General features: G+C 43.7%; 2 protein-coding genes across 2 annotated transcripts in view; both read right to left on the bottom strand.

Moving 5' to 3' along the window:
• Window positions 1–10,824, bottom strand: part of LOC311124834 (syndetin-like) — a 287,319-nt gene extending 276,495 nt beyond the window's left edge. The window contains exons 1-2 of the mRNA XM_084158339.1: window positions 10,702–10,824; window positions 8,467–8,535 (exon numbers count right to left, since the gene is read on the bottom strand). Of these exons, the coding sequence (XP_084014465.1) occupies window positions 8,467–8,535; window positions 10,702–10,734 (102 nt within the window). The 5' untranslated portion in view covers window positions 10,735–10,824. The remainder of the gene's footprint in view (window positions 1–8,466; window positions 8,536–10,701) is intronic.
• Window positions 10,825–14,120: 3,296 nt separating this feature from the next.
• The window catches only part of LOC311119887 (HEPACAM family member 2-like), a gene marked incomplete at its 5' end in the record, with an annotated part of 7,970 nt that continues 391 nt past the window's right edge, over window positions 14,121–21,699 (bottom strand). The window contains 8 exons of the mRNA XM_084157792.1: window positions 14,121–15,100; window positions 15,348–15,421; window positions 15,829–15,863; window positions 15,972–15,993; window positions 16,247–16,375; window positions 17,155–17,454; window positions 19,804–20,088; window positions 20,362–20,721. Of these exons, the coding sequence (XP_084013918.1) occupies window positions 14,966–15,100; window positions 15,348–15,421; window positions 15,829–15,863; window positions 15,972–15,993; window positions 16,247–16,375; window positions 17,155–17,454; window positions 19,804–20,088; window positions 20,362–20,721 (1,340 nt within the window). The 3' untranslated portion in view covers window positions 14,121–14,965. The remainder of the gene's footprint in view (window positions 15,101–15,347; window positions 15,422–15,828; window positions 15,864–15,971; window positions 15,994–16,246; window positions 16,376–17,154; window positions 17,455–19,803; window positions 20,089–20,361; window positions 20,722–21,699) is intronic.

Raw genomic sequence — 21,699 nt, 5'->3', positions numbered from 1 at the left:
AGCTTATTGGTCATCATACTGTGTCCTCATCTGTCCTGAGCAAAGGGTTAACTAGTGTCATCCCATAGGGCGGCGCACAATTGGCCCAGTGTCGTCCGGGTTTGGCCGGTGTAGGTCGTAATTGTAAATAAGAATTTGTTCTTAACTGACTTGCCTAGTTAAAATAAAGGTTAAATAAAATAAATAAAAATCTAATGGGAGCTCAACGAGAATCAGAGGCCATGTTTGTGAGAGGTGTTCTGACAACGGAGGCTAAGATTATCCCGCTGACCTATCCATCACAAGCAAAACCCACAATAACAACATCAACTTGATTCGTTTGAGCACTTGCAAGGAGGACTATGATATATAAACTCAATACAATGAAATCAGGCAAGGGCTGATTTCAAGTTTTAACTGTTAACCTATAAAGCGTTACATGGGCTTGCTCCTACCTATCTTTTCCGAGTTGGTCCTGCCGTACATACCAATACGTATGCTACGGTCACAAGACGCAGGCCTCCTAATTGTCCCTAGAATTTCTAAGCAAACAGCGGGAGGCAGGGCTTTTCTCCTATAGATCTCCATTTTATGGAACAGTCTGCCTACCCATGTGAGAGACGCAGACTCGGTCTCAACCTTAAGTCTTTACTGAAGACTTATCTCTTCAGTAGGTCATATGATTGAGTGTAGTCTGGCCCAGGAGTGTGAGGTGAACGGAAAGGCTCTGGAGCAACGAACAGCCCTTGCTGTCTCTGCCGGGCCGGTTCCCCTCTCCACTGGGGTTCTCTGCCTCTAACCCTGTTGCAGGGGCTGAGTCACTGGCTTGCTGGTGCTCTTTCATGCCGTCCCTGGGAGGGGTGCGTCACTTGAGTGGGTTGAGTTACTGACGTGATCTTCCTGTCTGGGTTGGCGCCCCCCCTTGGTTTGTGCTGTGGTGGAGACCTCTGTGGGCTATACTCGGCCTTGTCTCAGGATTGTAAGTTGGTGGTTGAGGATATCCCTCTAGTGGTGCGGGGGCTGTGCTTTGGCAGAGTGGGTGGGGTTATATCCTTCCTGTTTGGCCCTGTCCGGGGGTTTCTTCGGATGGGGCCACAGTGTCTCCGGACCGCTCCTGTCTCAGCCTCCAGTATTTATGCTGCAGGTAGTTTATGTGTCGGGGGGCTGGGGTTAGTTGGTTATACCTGGAGTACTTCTCCTGTCTTATCCAGTGTCCTGTGTGAATTTAAGTATGCTCTCTCTAATTCTCTCGTTCTCTCTTTCTCTCTGAGAACCTGAGCCCTAGGACCATACGTCAGGACTACCGGGCATGATGACACCTTGCTGTCCCCAGTCCGCCTGGCCTTGCTGCTATTCCAGTTTCAACTGTTCTGCCTGCGGTTACGAAACCCCTACCTGTCCCAGACCTGCTGTTTTCAACTCTTAATGATCGGCTATGAAAAGCCAACTGAGAGACCTGAGCCCTAGGACCATATGTCGGGACTACCGGCCGTGGTGACTCCTTGCTGTCCCCAGTCCGCCTGGCCTTGCTGCTATTCCAGTTTCAACTGTTCTGCCTGCGGTTATGGAACCCCTACCTGTCCCAGACCTGCTGTTTTCAACTCTTAATGATCGGCTATGAAAAGCCAACTGAGATTTATTCCTGATTATTATTTGACCATGCTTGTCACTTATGAACATTTTTGAACATCTTGGCATGGTTCTGTTATAATCTTCACCCGGCACAGCCAGAAGAGGACTGGCCACCCCTCATAGCCTGGTTCCTCTCTAGGTTTCTTCCTAGGTTTTCGCCTTTCTAGGGAGTTTTTCCTAGCCACCGTGCTTCTACACCTGCATTACTAGCTGTTTGGGGTTTTAGGCTGGGTTTCTGTACAGCACTTCGAGATATTAGCTGATGTAAGAAGGGCTATATAAAATAAAATTGAAATTGAAAATTGAAATATTAGCATATTGTACACCGACTTTCTATTCGATTGAATGCCAAAAGACGTAGTGATAAATGGCTTTTTCAATGACAATCATTTATTAATTTCATAATAATTGTTTTGGTTTTCCAGACACTTCCCTTGTTCCTTCTGGTCAGTTTGATGTAAATGGTGAAGACGTTCTGTTTCCACAGCCCCAAAGTCAAAATTGGCTAGATCATAAAAATTCATGAAAACAAACATTTATTTTTGGTCTTAATTTAAGGTTAGGGTTGGCATAAGGTTAGCAGTGTGGTTAAGGTTAGGGTTGGCATAAGGTTAGCAGTGTGGTTAAGGTTAGGGTTGGCATAAGGTTAGCAGTGTGGTTAAGGTTAGGGTTGGCATAAGGTTAGCAGTGTGGTTAGGGTTGGCATAAGGTTAGCAGTGTGGTTAAGGTTAGGGTGAAGGTTAGGCATAAGGTTAGCAGAGTGGTTAAGGTTAGGGTGAAGGTTAGGCATAAGGTTAGCAGTGTGGTTAAGGTTAGACATAAGGTTAGCAGTGTGGTTAAGGTTAGGGTTAGGCATAAGGTTAGCAGTGTGGTTAAAGTTAGGGTGAAGGTTAGCAGTGTGGTTAAGGTTAGGGTTGGCATAAGGTTAGCAGTGTGGTTAGGGTTGGCATAAGGTTAGCAGTGTGGTTAAGGTTAGGGTGAAGGTTAGGCATAAGGTTAGCAGAGTGGTTAAGGTTAGGGTGAAGGTTAGGCATAAGGTTAGCAGTGTGGTTAAGGTTAGACATAAGGTTAGCAGTGTGGTTAAGGTTAGGGTTAGGCATAAGGTTAGCAGTGTGGTTAAAGTTAGGGTGAAGGTTAGCAGTGTGGTTAAGGTTAGGGTGAAGGTTAGGGCATAAGGTTAGCAGTGTGGTTAAGGTTAGGGTGAAGGTTAGGGAGAAGGTTAGCAGTGTGGTTAAGGTTAGGGTGAAGGTTAGGTTTAAAATCACATTTTAAGAAGATAAAGTGTAGAAATAGGCAGCTGTTTATGACTTTGTGGCTGTGGTAACTACTGAAGACCAAGACGTTCAGCTTTGCAGTACAGAAGATGTCAGAGGGACACCTAGTGGTGGATCAGAGAACTAGCCTACATTCTCCTGAAGTATGCACTTGTTCACTTCCCTTTATGGATTTGAAAGGAAATCACTGGTATATGGAAACTCCGTCTTGCAGATGCCATCACCAATCCAATGCCTTTAAATTTAAGGGGAGTAGTGAACGAGTGCTCACTTCAGGAGGAAGGAGAGATTATTGGGACGTATATACAATGGAAATTGAAATAAGTGAACTGTAATCAATGGCAATGTCCGTCGCTTCAAGGTACTGTGGAGCCTAGATTAAATGTCAGTGAATGATTTGAGTGCCCACAAAAGCATCTCTAAAAATGTACTAGGGAAGAAAAGGTTTTGAGTCAAAAAAAATATTTTTTAAAGATTATCAAAGGAATTCTAACATATGGGCTCCGCTGCTTAGTCAGAGAAGTGAGTTGAGTGGTTCATACACATGAAGGGCCCCCAAAAAAGGCCAGAGGCATAACGGTCTCTGAGGGCTACAAAGAGAGAGAAGCCCGCAACCATAACACTTATCTGTCAGCGAGAAAGAGCTGACCTCCTTTAATGGAATCAGTATATGTCTTCATCCCAAATAGCATCCTATTCCCTTTGTAGTGCACTATTTTTAACCAGGTCTCATTTGGGACGCAAAGCCTACAATAGCCTAGATCTGAAAGCCAGCCTCACTGTGTGAAGGAGTAGGATGAAGAAGCCCCTAAACACTGATCTGAGGTCAGTTTTGAAAAGGACGAGCATATGGAGAAATAGACAGAAGTTACAGATAACAATCAGTGTTGCGACTTCCGTTCCTAGACATGTGAAATGAATGTAGCTATCTCTAGTGAAACTGCAAAACCTTAGCCTGGACGCAGATCTGTTTAAGTGCCATCACGCCACTGTCACTCATTGTCATGGCAAACATCAAGAGAGCAGAAACAGACTAGAACCCAGGCTAGCAAAGCCTTGCAAGGTCACACTAATCCTAAAATGGCCGCCTTCTGACACGCTGCTCCTAGCAGGTACTGGATAAATTAATCTAGACCCGCCCATTGATCATTCTCTGACTTATCTGGGTCTTCATTGGATGGCAGCATCCGTCAATCAAACTCAGCAGCACTCCTCTTCCCTAGAGATATCCAGATGCTATTATCTACACCAGGGGGAGATTAATGGTTTGATCCACAGCCAAACCAGTTTGAGCTATGTGAATAGTATGGTTTGAACCCCCAAATGTACTGTATGTGATTCCCCCCCACCCCACATCTTGGATTGACCCTCTTCTCCAAGCAGCAATGCCAAGTCATACATACTCCCTTGAACAGGTGTGTGTGGGTCTGAAGGGGTGGGTACTAAAATATGAACATCTTTTCCCTCTCTCCTTCACAGCACATTGAAGCCCACATGTCGACCAACACACGAAAACTAAATGTTATGAGAATGAAGTAAAAGGAGGCAGGCATACAAGGAGAGCCTGCTTAAACGGCTGCAGTGGCTGTAGAGCCTTTCCTGTGATACGGCCTCTGCAGAAGTCAGGGCATGTATACTTCTTGCGTAGAGCTGTTGTGAAGGAAGTGAGTTTGTGTTTATCCTGGACCTCCCGCCCTCACCTACTGTCAACCAATCATGTCAATGCGGAGCTATACGGAGGCCTCCGCATTGTTACAAAATTTGGGAGGCGCACAGCGATGTGGTACTGAGCTCAATTTGGCCTCTGCGTGCCTCCGGAGGCTCCACAATTGCGTCACACCATCCGCACGGCGCCTCCGACCACATTTTCGGATCAAGCATAAATTGTCTCTAAGCCTTATAGGTGATGGACGGTGTTCAAAGTTCCATTAAGAACAGAGGCAAGAGAGAGAGGCAAGCCTATCAACCACCCAACATGGCAAGCCTATCAACCACCCAACATGGCAAGCCTATCAACCACCCAACATGGCAAGCCTATCAACCACCCAACATGGCAAGCCTATCAACCACCCAACATGCTTGGAAGGAGCCTTGACTGTTTCAGAAGCAGGAAGCCTACATTGTTCAATATACAGTAAAGTACCAGGATGTAATCCAGTTAGTCCACCACCAGCTGATCACTATTAGAGAGCCAGGAATGCCCTTATAGAGCATTGCCTTAATCATGTTAGCTTTTCCCCTGGCTTTCTTTCTCCGACTGGTTATGCTGCATACAAAATGCATGTTCTTATCTTAATTTGACATGTTGAAATCAGTTCCTGTAAGAAGCCGTTTGGCGTCAACAGCATTTTTCACTACTAGAATTGTAGACTAGGCTAGGCTCTACGTCTACGTTCAAAAGTAAAAGAAAAGAAAAACTGAAGTGAAAACGTATTTGTTTGTGAAGTAGGCTAGCTTAAGTGTTGTTTGTGTCATGGTGTGTGTGTGTGTGTGTTTAGGCTGACTAGACTAAACAGCCAATCTTTTTGAAGGGACAGCACGGCTCTCTGGGGAACAGAGAGCAGATGGTTTGAAGCATCTCTTTCAGCGCTGCCTTGCTCTACCCTTAAACCAAAGTCAAGGACAAGATGATAAAAGCATTTTCTTCAAGCAGAGGATTTGGTTTTCTTTACGTTCAAACGAATGACAAGGACGTGTGTTTAGGACGGAGAGAGAGCTGTAGAAAGAAAAAAAAACAGCCTTAAAATACAAGTAGGCCCTATGGGCCCTGGTCAACAGTAGGTTGAATATAGTGCACTATAAATGGAATAGGGTTCCATTTGGGACAGACACTGCCTATGTGTTCAATGTGACATAATTCACGTAGGCTAAACCTTGACTGACAAAATGGATCTGTAGCTTTCAGCGGTCGGCAGTCACCTTTCAGACTACGAGTCTGCGGCCCACAAAGACAGGGGAAAATAAACTGTGGCAGTTAATAACAGGCTTAGAACAGAGGAAATTAAACGTCTTGTTGAATCAACCTGACTCAACATCACCCTGTACGGCAGGTAATAGGGTTGGTCCCATTCCAAGTTCTATTCAGCTGGCGCTTACACAGCAAAGTCAAAGGAAAGTGGCTGGTCCGGCTCCCGAAGAGTGACTAACATTATAAACAGGGCATTGTGACATTCTTCGCTTCAAGCGCTCTTGACAAATTGAATTCGAACAAGCGGCTAATGACTGCCCCTCATAGCTAACAGCGACTGATTGCATTTTCTAAGCAATGGCTCACTCTCCCGTCCAAAACGCTGAAATACTGCCTCGGCAGGACAGCTAGCCTATACATTATCCTGATTGTTGTCCTTGACGTGAGGACTGACGTTTGGTGAATGACCAACTTCAATCTTTCTGACACTTGGCTTCTCTGTAGTGTGATGTAGGACACTGATGCAACAAGCCTTGAAGGACTAGAGAGACTAGACAAGGCAATGTGAATGTAATGTATGCCTGAAAGATAGTGGTGACATAAAGCATGTGATTCCTAAAGTGTTTCTTACTTTAGCAAATTGCCTTAAGTCTGCAGGACACCCTGGCTAAACCTAAGACTGAAATGTAATAGCCTTCCTCTTTTATGTGGTCTCAACCTGAGCTGTTCATTCAAAGGATGTGCTGTGACACAGATCAACACTCATATTGCATGTCATACAGTCCTCTAGTGCTGGGCTACAGTGGCTTTGAGTCAGTGACTATTATCACAGAGTGAAATTTAATGTAGAAATGTACAGGAACGTAAACAGTCTATTGGAAATAACTACCATACTGAGGGAAAGCTATTTGGTTTAGTCAGTAGCTAAAAAACTGAAACTGTTTCACTTGTGGACAGCTGGGAGTAACAATGTACAGTCGTGGTCAAAAGTTGAGAGAATGACACAAGTATTGGTCTTCACAAAGTTTGCTGCTTCAGTGTTTTTAGATATTTTTGTCATATGTTACTATGGTATACTGAAGTATAATTACAAGCATTCTATAAGTGTCAAAGGCTTTTATTGACAATTACATTAAGTTTATGCAAAGAGTCAATATTTACAGTGTTGACCCTTCTTTTTCAAGACCTCTGCAATCCGCCCTGGCATGCTGTCAATTCACTTCTGGGCCACATCCTGACTGATGGCAGCCCATTCTTGCATAATCAATGCTTGGAGTTTGTCAGAATTTGTGGGTTTTTGTTTGTCCACCCGCCTCTTGAGGATTGACCACAAGTTCTCAATGGGATTAAGGTCTGGGGAGTTTCCTGGCCATGGACCCAAAATGTCAATGTTTTGTTCCCCGAGCCACTTAGTTATCACTTTTTCCTTATGGCAAGGTGCTCCATCATGCTGGAAAAGGCATTGTTCTTCACCAAACTGTTCTTGGATGGTTAGGAGAAGTTGCTCTCGGAGGATGTGTTGGTACCATTCTTTATTCATGGCTGTGTTCTTAGGCAAAATTGTGAGTGAGCCCACTCCCTTGGCTGAGAAGCAACCCCACACATGAATGGTCTCAGGATGCTTTACTGTTGGCATGACACAGGACTGATGGTAGCGCTAACCTTGTCTTTTCCGGACAAGCATTTTTCCGGATGCCCGAAACAATCGGAAAGGGGATTCATCAAAGAAAATGACTTTACCCCAGTCCTCAGCAGTCCAATCCCTGTACCTTTTGCAGAATATCAGTCTGTCCCTGATGTTTTTCCTGGAGAGAATTGGCTTCCTCGCTGCCCTTCTTGACACCAGGCCATCCTCCAAAAGTATTTGCCTCACTGTGCGTGCAGATGCACTCACACCTGCCTGCTGCCATTCATGAGCAAGCTCTGCACTGGTGGTGCCCCGATCCCGCAGCTGAATCAACTTTAGTAGATGGTCCTGGCGCTTGCTGGACTTTCTTGGGCGCCCTGAAGCCTTCTTCACAACAATTGAACCTCTCTCCTTGAAGTTCTTGATGGTCCGATAAATGGTTGATTTAGGTGCAATCTTACTAGTAGCAATATCCTTGCCTGTGAAGCCCTTCTTGTGCAAAGCAATGATGACGGCACGTGTTTCCTTGCAGGTAACCATGGTTAACACAGGAAGAACAATGATTTCAAGCACCACCCTCCTTTTAAAGCTTCCAGTCTGTTATTCTAACTCAATCAGCATGACAGAGTGATCTCCAGCCTTGTCCTCATCAACACTCTCACCTGTGTTAACGATAGAATCACTGACATGATGTCAGCTGGTCCTTTTGTGGCAGGGCTGAAATGCAGTGGAAATGTTTTTGGGGGATTAAGTTCATTTTCATGGCAAAGAGGGACTTTGCAATGAATTGCAATTCATCTGATCACTCTTCATAACATTCTGGAGTATATGCAAATTGACATCATAAAAACTGAGGCAGCAGACTTGGTGAAAATTTATATTTGTGTCATTCTCAAAACTTTTGACCACGACTGCACAGTCAGGTGGTTATTGGTTAACAGTAATGCCAAATGTCTGAACGCAGTGAAATGAAATAGCATCAGAGAGTTCTACTAAATTGAGCTTCACAGAAATTGAATTATTATACATCTCTGAAGAGAACTTACCTTGCTTGGGATCCTGAAGGTCTCCACAGGGCTGAGGTCTGCCATGCTCTCCTGTGGGCTTTTCAGACCCTGTCAACAAGAACAAGGATGAAGTTGGTATCTTACAGCAGACAGGTTTAGCTAAATGTATACTGTGTGCAGCAATCAATAGACAAAACGCCCCTTGGCTGAAGTCACACTGGTGAGTTAACTACTACAAGTCAACAACACAGCCAGTCTCTGACTACTAGGTGTTTGTGAAGTGTATGCCACAGACTGACACATAGCTAGTACTGCATATTAGCTAGCTATAGGCAACAAGACACAGATACAGATCTCAATAATGTCTGTAACTGATTGGCCCTGCTATTCATGTAAGCTAGCTAGCTACTAGCAAGCTGACATTATCTTGCTGCAAGTTGAGAACTTCCATATCCATTGTTTTCCCCTTAACGTTACTTGCTGCTGGCTAATGATACACTTCTCAGTCACTCAGAGCACGGCTGTACCTTGCTAGCAAGATAGCTAGCTAACTAACATGTTTCCTCATTCAATGAGACAGCAATCTATATCTTAACTGGGATCTTTTGTTCTGTGGTTTAAATGGACCAAGATCATCGTTACCAATTATATTGTTATCGGATCAGATGTCAGCTGCAGTGCAAGCTACCTACATGACTAAGCCTGGACTAAACATCTCTTTCAATCTCTATTGATAATGCTTTTGAGTAGGAGTAATCTGTCTCTTGGAAACCGGCCCATTTTGTCATTGTTCAACATTGGGATTGTTCTTCTCCTGTGTCTTTCTTTGCTTTCTGTTTTTATTCTGTTTAGTTTGAATGGATGGTTGTTGAGTAGGACTGTCACCTAACTGAGGATGCATCCCAAAATGGCACCCTATTCCCTATATAGTGCACTACTTATGACTATAGCCCCACTATAGTCCCGCTGGAGACTCATCTCCCTCACTAACTTTAAGCATCAGTTGTCAGAGCACCTTACCGATCACTGCACCTGTACACAGCCCATCTGAAATTATCCCACCCAACTACCTCATCCCTATATTGTTATTTATTTTGCTCTTTTGCACCCCAGTATCTCTATTTGCACATAATCTCTTGCACATCTAGCATTCCAGTGTTAATACTATTGTAATTATTTTGCACTATAGCCTATTTATTGCCTTACCTCCATAACTTGCTACATTTGCACACACTGTATATATCAAATCAAATCAAATCAAATCAAATCAAATTTTATTGGTCACATGCGCCGAATACAACAGGTGCAGACATTACAGTGAAATGCTTACTTACAGCCCTTAACCAACAGTGCATTTATTTTAAACAAAAAAGTAAGAATAAAACAACAACAAAAAAGTGTTGAGAAAAAAAGAGCAGAAGTAAAATAAAGTGACAGTAGGGAGGCTATATATACAATAGAATAAAGTGACAGTAGGGAGGCTATATATACAGGGGGGTACCGTTGCATAGTCAATGTGCGGGGGCACCGGCTAGTTGAGGTAGTCGAGGTAATATGTACATGTGGGTAGAGTTAAAGTGACTATGCATAAATACTTAACAGAGTAGCAGCAGCGTAAAAAGTATGGGGTGGGGGGGCAGTGCAAATAGTCCGGGTAGCCATGATTAGCTGTTCAGGAGTCTTATGGCTTGGGGGTAGAAGCTGTTGAGAAGTCTTTTGGACCTAGACTTGGCACTCCGGTACCGCTTGCCGTGCGGTAGCAGAGAGAACAGTCTATGACTAGGGTGACTGGAGTCTTTGACAATTTTGAGGGCTTTCCTCTGACACCGCCTGTTGTATTTTTGACTTTATGTTTTTTTTTACCCCATATGTAACTCTGTGTTGTTTTTATTGCACTGCTTTGCTTTATCTTGGCCAGGTCGCAGTTGTAAATGAGAACCTGTTCTCAACTGGCTTACCTGGTTAAATAAAGGTGAAATAAAAAAAATGGACCCTGGTCTAAAGTAGTGCACTATATAGGGAATAGGCGGCAGGTATCTTAGTGGGTAAGAGCGTTGTGCCAGTAACCGAAAGGTCGCTGGTTCTAATCTCAGAGCCGACTAGGTGGAAAATCTGTCTGTGCCCTTGAGCAAGGCACTTAACCCTAATTGCTCCTGTAAGTCGCTCTGGATAAGAGCGTCTGCTAAATGACTAAAATGTAAATGTAATGACTAGCATGCTACGGCTGTGTCAGTGCAAGGCGTTTGACAGGCTTCGGGGACTTTGATCACTTACCTGCCGGGCCATAAGTGACTTTATCTTCTGCATCGTAAAATAAAGTTTTGTCCAACAGATAACCGGTTAATTTGAGATGATAATGCTTTACTGCCAACGATTCAGCTCCTGCTCTCCGCGAGAGAGAGGCCATGTTAGTTATCTATCACGTGATTATTTCTTGCAAGATATGGGAAGGGTAGTTCAATGGGTGCTACAGAGTGTGACGTGACAGCGATTTAAACTACATTTCCCTGCATTTACCTCATGCTGTCAAACCAGTAATTTGTTTATTTTCTATTTCTTGACAGTTTTCCACAAAAAATGTGTGTGAAGTTGTTTATTGAATGCAGTTCCAGCAGAGTAGAAGTGAATGCTAACCCACAGGTTTACAAAAAATATACATGTAATAAACCCTTTATTGAAGATCATGCCATTTCCATTTATTAAAACCACATACTGTACTGTGCCTCCAATGGCTACTGCCATTCCTGTGGCTTTCCAAAATTGTAAAGCAGAAGGTTAACTATACAATTTTACTTCAAGGTGTCTCCTGCAACCTCACCTGAACACAATATATGACAGTAGTAGGCTACTTACTGTAAGTGATGTGGTCTTTTGGATAGAGACACTTGTTATAAGGCTATAAATAGGTGTGTGTGTGTGTGTGTGTGTGTGTGTGTGTGTGTGTGTGTGTGTGGTAGTAGCCTATCACATAATGTAGCAGGTTGATTATGTAGCCTATCTTCCTACAACTCATTAATGAAGTAGGATAGTAATTAAATTACTACAGGCATGTTTGAAAAATCATGGGGTTAATTGAGGGGTTATTAGAACACATCATCTCAAGCACCAAACACTACTAGGCCTTACTGGTGCAGTAAAGCCTGGTTTAAAACAACACAACCTAACCTAGTTCCTGCTCCTGCTTAATGACACATCTCGCTACAGTATTTCCCTGTCAAATGAAGGCGAGGAGAGGTGCTGCCTCCAGGCACCAGTGTTGTTTGTCATTTAGTTGTATTGAGTGGATCCTCCCGTAAAACATACAGAGAGACAGATGGACTTCCTACCAGAAGCCGACATCATAAAATAAACTCTGAATGCTGAATGCATTTGGTCAATATTATGCCCACAGCAAGCTCTCCAGTACTTTTTAGGGATAAACTAACACAGTTGACACAGCTAAAGGTGTTCTTGCAGTTGGTCTGCTTTTGCCCGAGTCATGAATCTAAATTAAGATTCTCTCTCTCCATTTCGCCCCTCGCCACTCTCTCCCTCCCTCTCTCTTCCTCACTCCCTTCCTCCACACACACACACACACACACACACACACACACACACACACACACACACACACACACACACACACACACACACACACACACACACACACACAGACTATTCGGGACTAGGAGTCAGCAGGAGCAGATGGAAGGCAGAGTGCCACATGCTGAACCCTCCTTCTGTCACTCCCTCTCTTTAACCAGACCAGACCACGCCACACCACACCAGACCAGAACAGACCTATTTAGACCAGACCACATCAGACCACACCGGACCAGAACAGACCTGATCAAACCTGACCAGAACAGACCAGAACAGACCTGATCAGACCAGGCCTGACCAGACCACACCAGACCAGACCACACTAGACTACACCAGACCTGATCAGACCATACCAGACCTGATCAGACCAGACCTGAACAGACCAGAACAGACTAGAATGGCCAGACCTGATCAGACTAGAACAGACCAGTAACACAATTAAATAGAGCTGCATTCACTACCAGAATAAAGGACAACCTTTCACAACAAAATAAAATTATATTGTTGTCCAACTGAAATTTGACTTCTGTTTTTAACCCAACCCCTCCGAAAGACACACATACATACAGTACCAGTCAAAGGTTTGGACACACCTACTCATTCAAGGGTTTTTCTTTATTTTAACTATTTTCTACATTGTAGAATAATAGTGAAGACATCAAAACTATGAAATAACACATATGGAATCATGTAGTAACCAAAAAAGTGTTAAACAAATTTGAGATTCTTCAAATAGCCACCCTTTGCCTTGATGACAGCTTTGCACACTCTTGGCATTCTCTAAACCAGCTTCACCTGGAATGCTTTTCCAACAGTCATGAAGGAGTTCCCACATATGCTGAGCACTTGTTGGCTGCTGTTCCTTCACTCTGCCGTCTGACTGATCCCAAACCATCTCAATTAGGTTGAGGTAGGGGATTGTGGAGGCCAGGTCATCTGATGCAGCACTCCATCACTCTCTTTCTTGGAAAAATAGTCCTTACACAGCCTGGAGGTGTGTTGGGTCATTGTCCTGTTGAAAAACAAATGATAGCCCAAACCAGATGGAATGGCGTGTCACTGCAGAATGCTGTGGTAGCCATGCTGGTTAAATGTGCCTTGAATTCTAAATAAATCACAGTCACCAGCAAAGCACCCCCACACCATAACACCTCCTCCTCCATGCTTTACGGTGGGAACTACACATGCGGAGATCATCCGTTCACCCACACCGCGTCTCACAAAGACACGGCGGTTTCAACCAAAAATCTCCAATTTGGACTCCGGACCAAAGGACAAATTTCCACCGGTCTAATGTCCATTGCTCGTGTTTCTTGGACCAAGCAGGTCTCTTCTTATTATTGGTGTCCTTTAGTAGTGGTTTCTTTGTAGCAATTCGACCATGAAGGCCTGATTTACACAGTCCCCTCTGAACAGTTGATGTTGAGATATGTGTTTTACTTGAACTCTGTGAAGCATTTACCCCCCTACCTTGTCACAACACAACTGATTGGCTCAAATGCATTAAGAAGGAAAGAAATTCCACAAATGAACATTTAAGAAGGCACACCTGTTAATTGAAATGCATTCCAGGTGACTACCTCATAAAGCTGGTTGAGAGAATGCCAAGAGTGTGCAAAGCTGTCATCAAGGCAAAGGGTGGCTATTTGAAGAATCTCAAATATAAAATATATTTTGATTTGTTTAACACTTTTTTGGTTACTACATGATTCCATATGTGTTATTTCATAGTTTTGATGTCTTCACTATTATTCTACAATGTAAATGTTTTTACAAATAAAGAAAAACCCTTGAATGAGTAGGTGTGTCCAAACTTTTCACTGGTAGTGTAGGTTATGGAGAGGTGCCATACTGGGAGCTAAGTGCCTTGCTCAAGGCAATGGCATGTAGGATTTGATTTCAGCAACCCTCCGGTTGCCAGCACACTTCCTGACAGATTTTTCCCCATCAGCCCTGGGATTTGAACTGGTTACCCTCCTGTTGTTGGCTTACCTCTCTCACCGCTAGGCTAACTGACACCCACCTAAAACCACTAAAGTTATACATTTATGACATTATGGGAGGCAGAAAACATTTATCATATAATGAATTATGGAAAGTTGCTGCTCTATCTGAGTCTAATCAAATTGTTATAAATCTTTATTAAAATACAAAAAGTACATATCTGTAACTGGAAACTGTACAATACTCTGCAGACAGGCAACAGCACATCTGGCATTTCAACCTCCGGTGGAGTGTATTTGACAATGTCGAGATAAAAAATGCTACATTCAGAAAGAGAGGACCATCAACCGTTTACATGGAAATAAATAGGGCTTATTCAGTAAAACAAAATGTAAGTTCTTGAAAAAAAAATAAGTAATTGCAGTGTACTGTAGAATAGATGTATTTACATGCTGAAAAATTATGTTTGACAAAACAGCCATCAGACAGTATCTCGCATGTAATGTGATAATTAATTCATCCAAATATACTTGCCCACTTCCAGAGAGAGCTTGAATAGCACATTGAATATAAATACATTTTTAAGAGAAAAACATATTCATGAGATCTCAAAGGACACCATTGTACTTTAAATTAAATAAATACAGTATTTTAAAATAGTAAGTAAGACGTGGGAACTGTACCATATGTTCTTGTAGTGTAAATATCTTAGATTCCATTAGATCAATACAGTATATCTTATTGACACATTAAAGCTCATCCATTGATGAATAATGTCCATGGGATTTCAGAGAAGTGCTTGGGACTTTGGTGAAGGTATGTACACTTGTCAGGAGGAAAACCTCACTGGAGTTCATATAAAAAATGGTCACAGACTGGGGTGTGTGTCCCAAATAGCACCCTTTTCCCTATGTAGTGCACTACTTTTGACCAGTGCCCATAGTGCATTATATAGAGAATATGGTTCCATTTGGGACTCAGAAAGTATCTTTAATAATATTCTGGTCTCTGGTTAGGCTTCACACTGCTTCAACAGCAGGCTCTGGGTAGCCAGCGTGGGAGTTTCAGGGATGTGCCTGATGACATCATAGATGGTGGTATGCAAATCCTGGACAGACTCCAGGTGTACCAGAGATCTGCTTGATGCCTGGGAAATGAAAACAAACACATTCAGGGACACTACATGTTATAGCAAACAGAGGGGGTGGGAATGGAACCCGGGTCGCACGTGTGAAAGGCAAACAGGCTACGCATTCCACCAATAGCATTAACCCATATGGGGGGGATTGTAACATGGGCTCATTAGCAAGGGTCACTACAATATGAAAGAGGTGTTCCGACAGAAAACTAGGAATTTTGTACCAAGCTGCATTGTTGCAAGACCTACAACATACCTGTGTAGATTCCATTTTCCCAGGTATAGAGACGAATTCATAGATGCCAAAGTCTTCAGTTGCGTCTTCATGACCTGCAAATACAATGTAGTTAATAGTTGATATCTTCACCTGTCTGTGTTCTGTCCTCTCTCCACTTACTTCCTGTTTCCTGTTCCTAGTAGACTATTTGATTTAGTCCCTGTCACTTTTGGTTTGGGGAAAACCAAATACTGCCCCACCATGGTTAAATGTATTGAACTTAGTTCACTAAAGCACAGACGAATCCAACTGAAACGTAAAGAGATTATTAACAAAGCTAATGGACTAATATACCTGTACAAGGTAAACAAGTGTGATTACTGTAATTGTTCTATGTTAGTGAAGGGTTTATGAAGAGTCTTGTTTGTCTAGGGCTATGTACACGACAGTGCCTGACAACAGGCAGGAATGTAAGGGTATAAGCTATAAAGTAAACAGTGCAGGTGGAGAGGGAGCTTACCTGAACGGTGTGGGCGCTTCTGTTCTGTCAAAGGTCTGCATGGGAGAGGCAAAGAAACTTTAATTAAATCCCTTTACTGCATGTAGGCTAACTAGACAAAGGTGCTTTATTCATGTGTAAGCTGTGATCACTAATGTTCTTACCTGTTATATATGTTCATGAGAACTGTAAAATAAACAGTAGAGGTTTTAAGATGATACTTTTTGCTCTTCATCAATAACAAAAATTATATGGAGAGTCAGAAGACATTATTTTATCCTAGATCCTGTTTCAGTTTGACATAGCATTTGCAGATTATTTACATTTACTGTACGGTGAACAAACTTCAAAATCTAGTGTCTACAGTAGTTGTGTGTGTTCTGTGGTCACAGTTGCTGCTGTCACCCTGAGTCCTTATGAAGATAATCATAACATCTACCTCTCTTGGGACGATGACAGGTCTTTATGAAGTAGACCAGTAACATACAGCCAGTAATGAACAGACAGGACAGAGTGATGCCAGCCAGAGGAGAGAATGAGCTGCTCTCCTGGACATATCTCTCCTTTCCTACAAATAAAAGAGAACAACTCTACATTCAGAATAACATTTCAAAACTTTAGGCAGGGCCGGTTTCCCAGACACACACTAAATGCTACTCATTTGAGAAGAGAGTCCAAGCTGAGAGTAAACTTGTCAACTCAGACCTGGTGGACACAGTATGTTTAGTTTGTTCATTTAATTTTTAGATACTTCTCAATAGGATATGTCATTTGCTATACAGTAGCCAAGATTGTGTGTATGTTTGTCCATTTGGAGACTGAAACCACCTACACATAGAAACTTCACACATGCAGTAAAACGTGGTCAACAATGAGACCAGCTGTTCTTTTTCTCTGTTTACTCTCCCATGGAGCCAGTGGACTTTTACACAGGCCAGGCACTTAGCAACTGAGAAGAAATACGATATTTATGATTCACCATGTGTGGGTGAATTACCTGGTTCTGTTCTAAAGGTACCTTTACTTTGGACTCTCTGCAAGCAAGGCTACTGTTCACATTTAGAAAGTTATACAATATAAACCATTTAGGTTTTAAATGTCGGTTACATTTGGCCCTCTGACATTACGTCTCATCTTTTCTTCTTCGTGGTCTTCCTGGCATAATAAGGTGCACAGTGTGTACCCAGACCTGATTCCCAGTCCCACCTATGCAATGCCAGCACCCCAGGCCAGTGTGTGTGTGTGTGTGTGTGTGTGTGTGTGTGTGTGTGTGGATGTGTGTGTTCCCAGTCCCTCCTACGTTCCCTCCAGCACCCCAGGTCAGCAGCCCAGTCCAGCTCTACCCACCTGTCCCGAGGCTGGCCACCACCAGGGTGAACTGGGTCTCGTCCTGCTTCTGGGTCACGTTGTTGAAGGCCCTACACAGGAACTCCTCGGCCTGGGCCAGTTTGTATGACGTGACCTCCAGGCGCAGTCCCACAGTGATGACCTCAGTGGCGTTGTTGGTCTTGGAGATCCACATACAGCTGTTGGGAGGGTTGGAGTCGGCCTGACAGTTGAAGAACACCAGCTCACCAGGGTTCACTGTGAAGACCTCCCCGGTCCTCAGGCCATGGTCAGACTTTACAGCCAGGTTGTAAGGGCCATCTGGAAGATATCAGAGGGGTTCATACTGTCACAAACCAGCCCTCTGGGAACACTATGATCAACTTCAAACTCTATTGGGACTGTGGCAGCTAAGATAAATTGTTTTATTATCAATAATTCAGAATCTCATTAACTGACCAAACATGTCGTCCTATTGTAAGGCTGCTTTTGGCTCTTCATCACTAAAATTCAAAAGGCGCTCGCACATTTGAGCTATCTTTGTTGCAGGTGCATGGTAACATGAGAAAAAGAAGAAACCCACACACTGCCCTTGCTAGTATCACTGCTCTTTATTAAGCTTTACGCCACTACAAATCAGGTTTCAAGACATAGCGTGGTTTCACTGCTACAGGGACTAGTAGTAGATTTAGCCACGAATGTGTTGGTCATTTTCTGAAGTCCAGGTCTTCTCACGTCCTTTAGCCAAACAGGTGGCAATTACTGTATTTGCATTTATTTTTGTTATCAGTGTGTTAGCTTGAAGCAAGGCCATATGGCCTCTCAAACATTCAGGTTCTAGCGAAGGCGGTTTGCCATTGTAAAATGGCTGTCATATATTGAAAACAAAGCTGACATTAGCGCTGTGTGCCTCAGTTGCTAGGATATGCTACTAGTCACTGTGGTCTTCATATTGGCTTGCACATCGAGTTTGTTGATATGAAACCAAACTGGATGCATTAGACGGGGCCTATAATGAAATCTCAAATCCTCAGAAATGACAATGGCAATGTGATACTGAAATGTCTTAGGGAAGTGCTTCTCAAAGTGGGGCCTAGGGACCATTGGGGTCCTCCTTAGTAAGACGAAGAATAACCATGTATCAACGAAATAATAATAATAATAATAATATGCCATTTAGCAGACGCTTTTATCCAAAGCGACTTACAGTCATACATCTGTATATTATCAGTAATTATCTTCTCTCAGTTTCTACCCATCTCTGCAATCCCAACTTGAAGTGTGTTGTCAGCAGCCATCAACATAACAGAATAATGTATATAATTGTAGCCCTTTGTTGATAAAAATCTCCAACAATCTCCAAACCTGCCACGACCAGCCTGGTTTCATTAACCCAACAGTGTCACGATAGCAATACGGCAATGATAGTATCGCCACAGGACAGTGGACCTCTGTCAGACATGCAAATTTGATATGGTTTGGATTTACATACTGGGATTACTCATAGAAGGCCAGGAGGATGTATTTACACTTCTTTAAAATGGGGACAATACAGTACGGAAAGTTGCCATTCATTTTCCTTCCCCAACCAAGCTCTGTGGTGTGCTGTTTTAGACAGACCAAGAGTGGTGTGCTGTTTTAGACAGACCAACAGTGGTGTGCTGTTTTAGACAGACCTACAGTGGTGTGCTGTTTTAGACAGACCAAGAGTGGTGTGCTGTTTTAGACAGACCTACAGTGGTGTGCTGTTTTAGACAGACCTACAGTGGTGTGCTGTTTTAGACAGACCTACAGTGGTGTGCTGTTTTAGACAGACTAACATTGGTGTGCTGTTTTAGAAAGACCTACAGTGGTGTGCCGTTTTAGATAGACCTACAGTGGTGTGCTGTTTTAGACAGACCTACAGTGGTGTGCTGTTTTAGACAGACCAACAGTGGTGTGCTGTTTTAGACAGACCTACAGTGGTGTGCTGTTTTAGACAGACCTACAGTGGTGTGCTGTTTTAGACAGACCTACAGTGGTGTGCTGTTTTAGACAGACCTACAGTGGTGTGCTGTTTTAGACAGACTAACAGTGGTGTGCTGTTTTAGACAGACCAAGAGTGGTGTGCTGTTTTAGACAGACCTACAGTGGTGTGCTGTTTTAGACAGACTAACAGTGGTGTGCTGTTTTAGACAGACCAAGAGTGGTGTGCTGTTTTAGACAGACCTACAGTGGTGTGCTGTTTTAGACAGACTAACAGTGGTGTGCTGTTTTAGACAGACCAAGAGTGGTGTGCTGTTTTAGACAGACCTACAGTGGTGTGCTGTTTTAGACAGACCTACAGTGGTGTGCTGTTTTAGACAGACCTACAGTGGTGTGCTGTTTTAAACAGACTAACAGTGGTGTGCTGTTTTAGACAGACTAACAGTGGTGTGCTGTTTTAGACAGACCAAGAGTGGTGTGCTGTTTTAGACAGACCTACAGTGGTGTGCTGTTTTAGACAGACCTACAGTGGTGTGCTGTTTTAAACAGACCAAGAGTGGTGTGCTGTTTTAGACAGACCTACAGTGGTGTGCTGTTTTAGACAGACTAACAGTGGTGTGCTGTTTTAGACAGACCTACAGTGGTGTGCTGTTTTAGACATGACCTACAGTGGTGTGCTGTTTTAGACAGACCTACAGTACTTACAGAATACACTGAGGTCCAGTGTGTGGCTCTGTCTCTGGCTGATGTGGTTCCTGGCTAGGCAGTGGTACTGTCCAATGTCCTTCTTCCTCACAGGGCTTATCACCAGAGTAGAGTTATTGTGGGAGAACTGATGGCGATCACTAGCATCTAGGGGCATGTTGTTCCTCAGCCACTGGTACTGGACCCTGGTCCCATTCTCCACCCAGCAGGTCCACGTCACGTTCTCCTTGTCCTCAATGACTGTAGAAGATGGGGTCTTCTGGATAACAGGGGTGGACACAGGTACTGGAGAAGGGGAGAGATGGAACAGTGAGAATACTGATGATGAAAGGAACAGTACTGTAATGCAGGCCATTAAACAACTTAAGGGAAAGGTCTGTAAGTCTTTCCAAGTACATGGGAATTGTATTGATGCAGCCAGGCAGAAATGTTCCATACATGCATCATTCCACAATGATCAGCCTATGTACACAACAGATATAAGACGTATAGCTAGTCAATCAACGAAGCTAACATAGAGTATGACACAAGATTCCCTGGTGTCCACCACTAACTCACCATCTACGGTGACATGGATGGTCCTCTCAACCCTGACAAGCTCCTGTCTCTGGGGGAAGTGGATGTCCAGGTCCAGGTGATAGTCCCCTTCCGCCGCCTTGTCCAGCCTGGGGATCAGGAGAGAGGCATTGGGGGGCTGGAAGGAGAAGCGGTTCCTGTGTCTCATCGAGGCCACCATGATGGCTGAATGGTTGTGGAAGGTCACCAGGAGGGTTTTGGGGCCCCCCGGCCGGGTCTGGTACCAGCTGCCCTGGATCTCAACATCCTTATTTTGGAAGTGAGTCTCCACGGAGAGGAGGAGGGACTTCCCTTTGACGCCATGGAGCACGGCCGGAACATGGACGAACTCTGAGTTTACTTCTGAAGGGGGAGGTAAGGAACGTGTGAGAGAGAGCATTATAGAGCAGGTAAGGAAGGGGTGAGAGAGGGAGGTATAGAGGAGTTAAGGAAGGGGTGAGAGAGAGCATTATAGAGCAGGTAAGGAAGGGGTGAGAGAGAGAGGTATAGAGCAGGTAAGGAAGGGGTGAGAGAGAGCATTATAGAGCAGGTAAGGAAGGGGTGAGAGAGGGAGGTATAGAGGAGGTAAGGAAGGGGTGAGAGAGAGAGGTATAGAGCAGGTAAGGAAGGGGTGAGAGAGAGGTATAGAGCAGGTAAGGAAGGGGTGAGAGAGAGCATTATAGAGCAGGTAAGGAAGGGGTGAGAGAGAGAGGTATAGAGCAGGTAAGGAAGGGGTGAGAGAGAGCATTATAGAGCAGGTAAGGAAGGGGTGAGAGAGGGAGGTATAGATGAGGTAAGGAGAGAGAGAGGGAGGTATAGAGAGAGAAAGAGAGAAAGTTTTAACAAATTAGTCTCAGAGGGTGGACTCTATCACACTAATAACAAATGCAACGTTTCTAGTTTGTGTACCTGTTCATGTGTTGGGCCACTGTGTTTTCTACCTTAAAGCCTGCAGTGTTTCTCATTAGAGGAGGCCTGGCTGATTAGCCTTCCACTATAGATGTACCTAGTGTTATATGTTTCTGGGGGGGGGAGTTGTGTAAACATGTCACACATGAAGGTGCTGGTGCATACAAAACAGGTTTATAAAGCGTTTCAGAGTAAGAGTGCTGATCAAGGATCAGTTTTGCCTTTTCGATCATAATGAATAAGATTGTGCACTCCTGCTCCCAGATGCTTTATGAATAAGAGCCCTGATCTTTTAATGAACATGAAAAGTAAAGATGGCAGTCTACAGCCTGTGCAGATTTATTTTCATTCTGCGCTTCTTAGAGCAGAAAGAGTTTGTTAGACTGAGATACCCTCCTATGTTTACATGATTGACACATCTGTGGCATGCTA

This window comes from Coregonus lavaretus (genome assembly GCF_964263955.1).
Source record: "Coregonus lavaretus genome assembly, chromosome: 3".
Classification (NCBI taxonomy): Eukaryota; Metazoa; Chordata; class Actinopteri; order Salmoniformes; family Salmonidae; genus Coregonus; species Coregonus lavaretus.
The sequence above is the reverse complement of the archived record's forward strand: the minus strand, read 5'-3'. Positions and strand labels throughout refer to the sequence as shown.